Source organism: Myotis davidii, unplaced genomic scaffold (assembly GCF_000327345.1).
Source record: "Myotis davidii unplaced genomic scaffold, ASM32734v1 scaffold674, whole genome shotgun sequence".
NCBI classification, from domain to species: Eukaryota; Metazoa; Chordata; class Mammalia; order Chiroptera; family Vespertilionidae; genus Myotis; species Myotis davidii.
Window position 1 is genome coordinate 739,508 of NW_006286674.1, and position 11,319 is coordinate 750,826.

An 11,319-nucleotide genomic window follows, 5' to 3' on the forward strand; every position below is an offset into this window, starting at 1 on the left:
GTCGCCCCACCTCCCCAATCGGCCCTGCTCTGAGCCCGACCAGGGGCTGCACCTAGGGATTGGGCCTGCCCTCTGCCACCCGGGAGCAGGCCTAAACCAGCAGGTTGTTATCTCTTGAGGGGTCCCAGACTGCGAGAGGGCACAGGCCGGGCTGAGGAACCCCTCCTCCCCCCACCCCCGAGCGCACAAATTTTTGTGCACCGGGCCTCTAGTACTATCTAATAAAAAAGTAATATGCAAATTAACCATCACTCCAACACAAAGATGGTGGCACCCAGTCCTCTCGGCCCTGCTGGAATCCTCCTGTCCCAGGGGCAGCCGCTGAGAGCAGGGCCTGCTTGGCCGTCGCCATGATGATCCAGGAGCGGCCAAGTGGGCCCTGCAGACAGTGCACTGTCTGCAGAGCCTGCTTGGCCATCGCCTGCGGCGACCCAGACTGTCCTTAGAGAAGGAATTACAGCAGGTATGAGACCACACGCTGAACAGAAGCACTAAAAGCTGGCTATGTCTGAAGTTATTAGTGTTCCCTCCTCCATTCTAACATAGTTCAGTTATCTGCATTGGACGAAACTTTTCACAAGGCAAGTATTTTATTTTTTAATTTTGGTTAATCCTCACCAGAGGATATTTTTTTCTACTGATTTTTAGAGAATGGAAGGGACAGGGAGAGACAGAGAGAGAGAAACATCACTGTGAGAGAGACATATGGACTGGTTGCCTCCCGTATGTGCCCTGACAGAGTAGGGATGGAGCCTATAACCAAGGTATGCTCTTGACAGGAATCAAACTGAGAACCTTCAGTCCATGGGCCTATGCTCTATCCACTGAGCAAAACTGGGTAGGGCCAGGCAAGTATTTTCTAACCACAGGTCAGAATTATCTCAATGTTCAGAGTACCCGGGATTAGAATCACTCTCCCCTAGATTTCTCTAGCTCAACTGCCCAATATCTGGAATTTACTTCCTGTTTTGACAATTAGATCATAACTTTTTGTGGATTTTAAGTGCCTTTCCCCAGCTTTTGAGTCACTAATTCTGTACTCCTAAAGCACAATTTTGCTGATATATAGCTTAACTTGCTCAAAAATTCTGCATGGTTTCTCCTCGTTGCTTAATAAATTTATTAAAAATAAAAACAAAAACTTTTGACCTTGGTATTCATGGCAGTAAATTTTCTGATCCTAAGATACTTATCCAAGATTATTTCCTACTACTGACTTAATCATAACTTTCATTTCAGCCAAACTGGAATGCTTGTTCTTTCCAAACACATTCCACACTTTTACCCTCACCCATCCTTGCTCGTGGATACACTTTTGCAAGAACATCTTTGTTACTTTATCAGCCTTTCAAGTATAGGGTGTCCCCCCCACCCCCCAAAAATGTATACATACTTTAACAGCTGATAACTCAATTTTGAAAATGAAATGTATTTTAATAAACACTGCCTTTATATTTATTCAAAGTATGTATACATTTACTCAAAGTATGTATACATTTGGAGTTAGGAAGATAAATAAGGTCCTTGCCTTCATAGAGTCCATAGATCATAGGGAAGTAGTCATAAAAACAGCTAATAAATTACAATAAAATAGAATAAGTACACTCTTATAGACATAACACAGGGTATCAAAGAAGCAAAAAAAAAAAAAGATGTTATCTCCAGAACATACATATGCACTCTAAATATGTAAACCAAATTATAAGTGTAAACCATTAATTAGGTTCTTTCAAAAAATGCTAGATTTGTAAAAATGTACCCAATCTACTGTATGCCCCATTCTCATTCATTTTTCTCCTTCCCATATTGATCCCAATATATTTTCCTTCCTAAAATATAAGAAATTATATCAATTTGTAAGTAAATATGCTCAGAGTTCATCCAATAATACAAACTCATTTCTGTACTTATCTTGTCCCAGACTGGTAACAAGCAGTTTACAAACTGGCACCAGACTGCAGACCACACTTTGAATAGCACTATCACGCACCCTGGGTCTCTTACATGACCCAAAATATTCACTTTTCCCTCTTTTTCTTTGTCAACCAAAATAAACAGAGACACAATGAAACACAGTGTTTAAAAATTATGACTTCAAATAAAAACTACCGTACTAAAATAAGTTAAAGGATACGAATTTCTGTGACAGCCTTCAAGGAATCTAAATCATTTCCTGTTACCCCTAAAAAGAAAATCCTACATGTGTATATAGATATTTTTTAACCTTTCTCATAAAAACTGTTTCAATAAAATGTGCATAACTTTTTATTGACAGCACAGCTAAAAATACTATATCACAGTTTAGAATATAATGCAATATAATTAGAAAATGCAGCAATTGCACAAAGAGTGTTACCCTATTCAAATTTACATATTTTTGTATTCTTCCCTATGCTAAGAAATACAGACTAGTTTGTACTTTTATAAACCAAGTGAAAAAGCAAGGAATTACCTTGAGATTCATGAGGCTGGGATGCAACTGAAAAAGATGGTGCTTTGATTATGACTTCTCTGATTTCAGAAGCAGGAAAAGCATCACTTGCTGTAAACATGTTAACATCTGAATATTGAGGTTTCTGCTTACTATTGCTACATTTCCAGGGTTTCCCTTTGTTCATTTCTGTTTGGGCAATTTTCCCTGAGCCAACATGAGAATCCAAGTTTCCACTGTCACTAGAATAAGCACTCCCATGTATATTGTCAGATATTTTAAATAATCTGCAAAAAAAGAAAACAACATGTGTGCATGTGAAAAACTATCATAAAATCGGTTCCTTTAAAAATACCTGTAAATTATGGTTTATTCAAACACAAAAATTAATCATTCTTCTAAAACATAATTTGTTAAGTTTACCTCTGAATTATGTATTTTCACTTTCCTAAAACTCAGATAAATCTATTTGTGGTAGCCAGTCTCCGAGATAGCCCCAATGATCCTTGTCACCTGGTATTCACATCTTTCTGTAGTTTCCTATTTCAAATCAGGACTAGCTGTGTGACTAGTAGAGTACTACGGAATCCAAATTTATAAAAGCATAAAAAACAATAAATACTTGGGAATAAATTTAACAAAATAAATATAAGACTTGTCCATAAAACATCATTGAAAAAATTTTAAAAACTTAAATAAATGGAAAGATATCCCATGTTGATAGATTGGAAGACTTACTGTTATTAAGATAGCAATACTCCTCAAGTTGATCCTCAGATTCAATACAATACCTATCAAAATCCCAGCTGGCTTCTTTGCAGAAATTTATCCTAAAATTCATATGAAAATGCAAAGAACCAAGAATAGCCAAAACCAATCTTGAAAAAAGGAATAAAGTTGGAGGACTCACCACTTATTGATTTAAAACCTTACTACAAAGCTACAGCAATTAAAACATGTGGGATATGCCAGTATGAGATATATCCTTATGTCAGGCATAAGTACAGAAATATTGATCAACGGTACAGAATTGAGAGTTCAGAAATAAACCTTTATGTGGTATAATAGGAAATATAAATTTGGTCTTTTTTTTCTAGCTCCTGGCACAGAGGAATTTCCTGTGTGGTAGAAGTGATAGAAGCATCTTTCATTATGTATAAGAAGGCCCTTTCAATCATATCTGAGTTTATGCTAATGAAGTGACTCTTCTAGGGCCCCTAGATGGTTTCAGGATGGGGATGATGCCAGAAAGACAAAATCTTGATTACAGGTTTGAAACTTTTAACCCCACTGCTGACATTCAAGGAGGGGAAAGGGGCTGGAGACTGAGTTCGATCACCAATGGCCAATGATTTAATAATGAAACTGCCATGATTTGAAATACCCCTAAATAACAGGGGGTTCTGAGAGCTTCTGGATTGATGAACACATCTAGGTACTGAAAGGGTAACACACTTAGAAAGGGCATGGAGGCTGAGTGTGCCTTCCCTCTCCATACCTTGCATCTTTTTCATTTGGCTGTTCCTAAGTTGGATCCTTTATAATGAACTGATAAATGTAAGTAAAATGTTTTCCTGAATTCTGTGAATCATTCTAGAAAATTATCAAACATATTGTACAGTCATGGGAACTCCCAAATTTGTAGTCTGCAAGGCAGAATTGTGGGTAACCTGGCACCCTATTTGTGGCAGGGATCTGTAGTGGGGCAGTCTTGTGGGACTAAGCCATTAACCTGTGCAATCTGACACTGACTCTGGGAGTGAGTGTAAAAACTGAATTATTGGTTATCCATTCAAATCAGAGAATTCGCTGGTGTCAGAAAACCTCCATACCTTACATTCATAGTCAATTGATTGTCAATGAGGGTGCCATTACATTCAAAGGAGAAAAATTAGTGTGTGTTTGTTTGTTTGTTTTCAACAAATGGTGCTGGAACAACTGGACATCTACATGCAAAAAAAAAATGAAGTTGGACTCTTACCTTGCACCATACTTTTAAAAAACTAACTCAAAATGGATCAGAAACCTCAATGTAAGAGATAAAATGCTGAGAAGAAAAGTAGGAGTAATTCTTCCCAACCCTAGATTAGGCAATGGTTTCTTAGATATGACACCAAAAGCCCAAGCAATAACAACAAAAATTGGGTTTCATCAAAATTAAAACTTTTGTACTGCTAAGGACACCATCAAAAAAGTGAAAAACAACATTCACAATGGGAGAAAATATTTGCAAATCATATAGTTGATAAGGGACTTTTATCCAGAATATATAAAGAACTCTGAAAACACAATAAAAAGACAAATAACCCTGGCCAGGTGGCTCAGTTGGTTGGAGCGTCGTCCCATACACCAAAAGGCTGTGGGTTCGATTTCTGATCAGGGCACATACCTAGGTCGCAGGTTCAATCCCCAGTTAGAGTATGTACAGAAGGCAAAAGATCGATGTTTCTCTCTCACATTGATGTTTCTCTCTCTCTCCCTCCCTCTCTTTTTTCAAATCAATAACACACACACACACAAATCCTCAGGTGAGGATAAAAAGATAAATATATAAAAATAAAAAGACAAATAACCCAATTAAAAAACAGGCAAAGGATTTGAGTAGACATTGCCCCAAGAAGATACACCAAGAGCCAATAATCACATAAAAAGATGCCCAACATCACTAGTCATTAGGGAAATACAAATCAAAACCACAATGAGATATCACTTCTTCACACCCACTATAATAAAAAAGACAGACAATAACAAAGGCTAGCAAGGATGTGGAGAAACTGAAGCCCTCATATATTGGCTCAGTGGTTGAGCATCGACCCATGAACCAGGAGGTCATGGTTCGATTCCTGGCCAGGGTATATGCTTGGGTTGCTGTCCTGATCCCCAGTAGGGGGCATGCAGAAGGCAGCCAATCAATAATTTTCTCTCATCATTGATGTTTCTATCGCTCTCTCCCTCTCTCATTCTCTTTGAAATCAATAAAAACATCTTTGAAAATAAACCACACACACGTATATTAGTGGTTGCAGGGGCTGGGTCAGGGAGAAGAATGGGGAGTAACTGTTAATGAGTATAGATTTCCCCAGGGGGAAAAACAATGTATTAAAATTAGATAGTAGTGATGGTTGCACAACTCTGAATATTCTAAAAACCATGAATTGTACACTTCAAGTTAATTAGATCTTAATAGAGCTGTTCCAAATATTCATAGACACCAATCTCAACTGGACCATTTACAGTGTCCAAAAATGGTACCATTATTCGAATTAGAGCTTTCCCATTCTCCATAATTTTTCCATCCTTCTCATACTTGTTCAATACCTCTACTTTTCCCCCTCAAACTCTACAGATGACCTCATCACTTATGTCACAGAGAAAACAAAAACTCCCAACTAGATCTCTTCTGAATCATAAATGCACATATCCTATCTGGACAATTTTTTAAATACCTAAAATGAAATGTCCAAATCTGCACTCATAATCTTTCCCCAAACCTGTTCCTACTTGATAGTTTTCTATATCACGAAAGGGCACTACCATCCTTAATCATTCTGGCTCAAGCCAGAAACCTACAAGTTCGGTCTCATGTCCAATAATTATTTAAGTCCTATAGGATTCTATCTTCTAAATAACTGTCAACTCTCTCGTTCCTGCTACCACAATCCTAGGTCAGGTTACCATTCTCTTACCTAGACTGATAAAATAACCTTCTAAATGGCCCTTCTGAATGTATTCCAGCTCCCTTCTAATTCATCATACTGGGGCCAAAATGGACTTTAAATAAAAAGAGAAATCTAATTTTACTCCTCAGCTGAAAACCCAGGACCTTGAACAATGGTTCTCAAATTTTACTGTGTGTAACAATCATTTAGAAAATGAGTTGAAAATAATGGTTTGTTGGTGTCATCCCCATGTTCATATAGACTGTGATTCAGAAAGTCCAAGTTAAGACCCAGGAATCCAAATTTTAATGAGCACTCCAGGTGATTCTGATGCAATAGATCCACAGGCCACAGTTTAAGAAACACTGCCTTAAGGAAAAGAATTAAATGTTACCCTGGCCTATAAGACTCTGAATGACGTGGCCCCTCTGTATCTAACCTCTCAACTTTCTCTCTTTATAATAGGGGAGGGGAACCTTTCCTGCCAAGGGCCTTTTGGATATTTAAAACATCATTCGGCCCTGACCGGTTTGGCTCAGTGGATAGAGCATTGGCCTGCGGACTGAAGGGTCCCAGGTTCAATTCCGGTCAAGGGCATGTACCTGGGTTGCGGGCACATCTCCAGTAGGGGGCATGCAGGAGGCAGCTGATGGATGTTTCTGATCGATGTTTCTAACTCTCTATCCCTCTCCCTTCCTCTCTGTAAAAAAATCAAAAAAATATATTTTAAAAAAATAAATAAATAAATAAAGCATCATTCGAGGGCCATACAAAATTATCAACTTAAAAACTAGCCTGCTCTATTTGGTCACACATTTAATTAACTCACCCCTAATGCCTTGGTCAGGCCAGACCAAATGATTTCCGGACCTTATAAGGCCTGCAGGCCAGATGTTCCCACCCCTGCAAACTAAGGAAATTTTTTAAGAATAGGCCAAGCTCTATGCCACCTTAGGTCTTTTGTACATACTATTCCTTCTGCGTGGAACACTCTCCTTTATTTGCACCTAGTTTTATTCTATTCCTCCTTAGAGTTATACTTAAGTACCATTTCTTCAGGAAAGCCTTCCCTGACAGTCCAGAGCAGATTAGGATCCATTCTATATGCTCTAACAGCAGTTCTCAAAGGATGGTGGAGACTATTTCAAGGAGTTCATAAAATTAAAACTATTTTCATAATACTACTAAGCATTATTTGCCCTTTTCTCTCTTATTCTCGCTAGTTAACATGGAGTTTTCCAGGGGCTCCAAGTCATGTGATATTACAACAGACTGAATGCAAAATCATATATGAGAACCCAAGTATCTTTTATGAGTTAGAAATGTAAAACATTTGCAAAATCATAAAATAATATCACTCTTCTTCACGGAATTATTTTTTGTTTCAGAAAATAATTATTTTTAATAAAAATATACTGTTTAATTTAACAAGTATGTTTATTATTTTTAAATGTATTAGTAAGTAAATATTTTTCAAATTTTTGTTTTAATTTCTAATATGGTTAAACACTAATACTTAAATATTAAAAATAACCCACATAAACAAAAGTTCTTTGAAAATCCTCAATAATTTTTAAGTGTAAAGGAGTTCTAACAACAAAAAGTTTGAGAACCTCTAATTTAACCATATACTTCAGCAAAAATAACTGTCGTACTAATATATTAGTTATATACTATCAATCTTTTCCCCTATTAAGTTGTAAGTTCCCCTAAGACAAGAACCTATCACTAGAATCCCACACTTAATGGAGTGTGTGGTACATAATAGACTCTATTGTTGTTGATGTTTTTCTCACTCAAATTCTACCATATTTCATACGTTTGGACATATACATAACTATGCAACTTTATCACTGAATATTATTTATTTCATTTAATTACCTTTTCCTGAAGGCTGATGTGCTCTCTCCTTTTTCTTCTGCAAAATTCACTAATTTTGTATCATCTGGGATATTTGTCTCAGGTGCGATGTCAGTGCCAATGTGATTTCTGAATTTCTGAGAACCGTATGTCAGCTTGCCAGAAGCAGGCAATAAGCCATTGTTGCCTGTCCCTCCTAAATTTAGATCATCTTCTTCAGACTTATTAGAGAAAAAGGCAAATTGGAATTTTTGCATTGGTGAAATATAATTTGTGTTTTCATTAGTTTTCTTTAAATTTGATGGTAACATTTTTTGCCTCTTTTCCACACCTACAAAAATGGAATGTATTAATTATTACATGTTCTCCATGAAAATAAAATTTCAAAAGCATGATGAAAAATTTAATAAAAATTTTCAAAAGGGTTTACTAGGTAAATATGAAAGCAAAAAGAAGTATTAGTACAATAATAAGATAATCTGAAATATTATGTGAGGTTTTGAAATATAGGTGACTGTCACTTTACGGTATATCATATCACTGAAGGACCCACAGAAATTAAGAATTCTTTAAATTAAATTTGAGGAGCTCCAGTGGCGCAATCGGTTAGCGTGCGGTACTTATAAATTTGAAATTTATACAAAATCTATAGAATATTATAAAATAGGTTTAATCCCTGACCCATAGAAATAACCATATTTGTAATATTTAAGTATTTTATCTACTTCAAATGATACAATTATAAAGATTTAAAATTTACATAAACAATTTACACACAGAAATATAATGACCAACCATATAAAATGTTACTATGATTCAGTAATAAAATACATGATACAATGCTTTTAAGTTTATAATGTTGCCTCTAAAAATTAAGATAAAGGAATACTTTCATCAGGGTCACAAAATTGTAGGTTTCTTTACAGAGACTTTACAAGCATCTTTGGGAGGTTTGGGAGGAGTTTGGAGGCTTTAGTAGGGTTTGAATTTAGATATACACACACACACACACACACATACATACACACACACGCACACATACATACACACACACGCACACATAAATATATATGTCCACATATATATGCACTATGGTATATATATTGTATAGTCTGTGTATTATTTGGTACATGCAATAGTACATATATGTTTGCATTTATAAATATATATAAATATATATGCATGAAGCTACTGCCCAATTTAAAAATGAAAATTTTGCCAACAATATTACATTAGATCACATATACTATTTGAAGGTGCTTGGTTTTTAGCTTTACAAAATGATAGTATCAAACTACATATGATCATCTGCCTCTTGTTGTTTTCACTCAATAAATCTGTTTCCTTAAACCAGAGGATCCTACTTTTAGTAAAGGGCAAGGTGAAAACTAAATAGCAATGATAGTTTTGATGGTAAGAGGAAACAAAATTCACAGAACAACAGAATGCGAATATGTGATAGTATATTGTGTGCATGTGATATGTATATGTAAGTATAAGTATATAGAGAGAAGGAACATGTTTTAGATCATTGGTTCTCAACCGGGGGGTCGAACGACCCTTTCACAGGGGTCGCCTAAGACCATCGGAAAACACATATATAATTACATACTGTTTTTGTGATTAATCACTATGCTTTAATTGTGTTCAATTTGTAACAATGAAAATACATCCTGCATATCAGATATTTATATTACAATTCATAACAGTAGCAAAATTACAGTTATGAAGTAGCAATGAAAATAATTTTATGGTTGGGGGTCACAACATGAGGAGCTGTATTAAAGGGTTGCCGCAATAGGAAGGTTGAGAACCACTATTTTAGATTTTTAGATTTGAATAAGAACACTGATCTGAATAAGAGAAGCCTCTAACTTCCATTTTATTCCATTAAAAATAAAAGGAATTAAAGTGTTACTAAATTGTTCTTACATTGACATGAGCTGCATGGGTTTGGCTTTATAACAGATATGTGATAATTTACCTAACAGTTTATGACTTTCTATTTCTTCTTCCAATGCCTGAGTATCTGGAATTTCTGAAACCAATGGAGCAGGTGGGAGAAAACAATCCAATGATTTTCCACTACCTGGATAGCTATATAAAATACAAAAATGTAAATATACATGTTAATAGAACATAACATCAGAAACTATGTATTTATCAATAAACATTACTCTATCACAGACTCTTATACATCCTGTAAATTAACTGTCTGTAGTAACTTTGATTTATCCCTATATAGCAATGTTCTCAATATTTTTTTCCTTATGTCATAACATTAATGACATTGCTATGTGAGATATGCTACCTGAATAATGGCTATATCTCCATCTCCTTTTCTCCAATTCAATGCTTGTGACAGGAATCTTAAATATGTTCCAATATTTTTTAAAAAGTAGTAAATCATTCTGAAACTTTAGTACCTTAACTATTACAAGTGACAAATTACTTTTGACACACCTCATAACTAATCATGGGTCATCACTGTAAATGACACAATTACTGATATTCTAGAGTATTCCTAAAGCATTATTACAAATTAATGTCCTAACCCAAATATTCCTGGTCCAGAACCATCAAAAAACACAGAAAATCCAAGCCAGTTGAAAGTAATAATCATTTTGTAAACCTACAGCAATTGACCAGATTATTGCCACCCTGTTAGCATTGATAACTAACAATCTCCTTATCTTTCAGCTGTGATCCTATTAACAGATAATGCTTTAATGTTTTATTTTAATGTATAAACAGTTTATGCACTGTGAGCCACTCTTATCAGTTAACCAGAGGCCCGGTGCATGAATTTGTGCATGGGTGTGGTCCCTCAGCCTGGCCAGCCCAACGGGGCCAGCCAGGGGGAGGGACCACGGGAGGTTGGCTGGCCACCAGCCACTGGAGGTTGGCTGTGGGAGCACAGTGACCACCAGCGGGAAGCTCCTGCATTGAGCATTTGCCCCCTGGTGGTCAGTGCATGTCATAGTGACTAGTCGTTCCAGTCATTTGGTCATAACCGTCGTTTAGGCTTTTATATATACAGACTAGTTGTTCCAGTCATTCGGTCGTAACCATCGTTTAGTTTTTTATAGACTAGTGGCCCGGTGCACGAAATTCGTGCACGGGGGAGGGTATGTTCCTCAGCCTGGCCTGCACCCTCTCCAATTTGGGACCCCTCGAAGGATGTCCTACTGCCAGTTTACAGGGTTGGGCCTAAACCGGCAGTCAGACATCCCTCTCACAATCCAGGACTGCAGGTTCCCAACCGCTTGCCTGCCTGCCTGCCTGATTACCCCTAACTGCATCTGCCTGCCAGCCTGATCGATGCCTAACTGCTCCCCTGCTGGCCCAATTGCCCCCAATTGCCCTCTA

General features: G+C 36.7%; 1 protein-coding gene across 1 annotated transcript in view; it reads right to left on the bottom strand.

Annotated features, from left to right (window-relative positions):
* The window catches only part of HFM1 (HFM1, ATP-dependent DNA helicase homolog), a 96,101-nt gene that overhangs the window by 83,931 nt on the left and 851 nt on the right, over positions 1–11,319 (bottom strand). Inside the window, exons 2-5 of the mRNA XM_006758176.1 lie at positions 9,935–10,047; positions 7,972–8,281; positions 2,453–2,718; positions 2,135–2,182 (exon numbers count right to left, since the gene is read on the bottom strand). Of these exons, the coding sequence (XP_006758239.1) occupies positions 2,135–2,182; positions 2,453–2,718; positions 7,972–8,281; positions 9,935–10,047 (737 nt within the window). The remainder of the gene's footprint in view (positions 1–2,134; positions 2,183–2,452; positions 2,719–7,971; positions 8,282–9,934; positions 10,048–11,319) is intronic.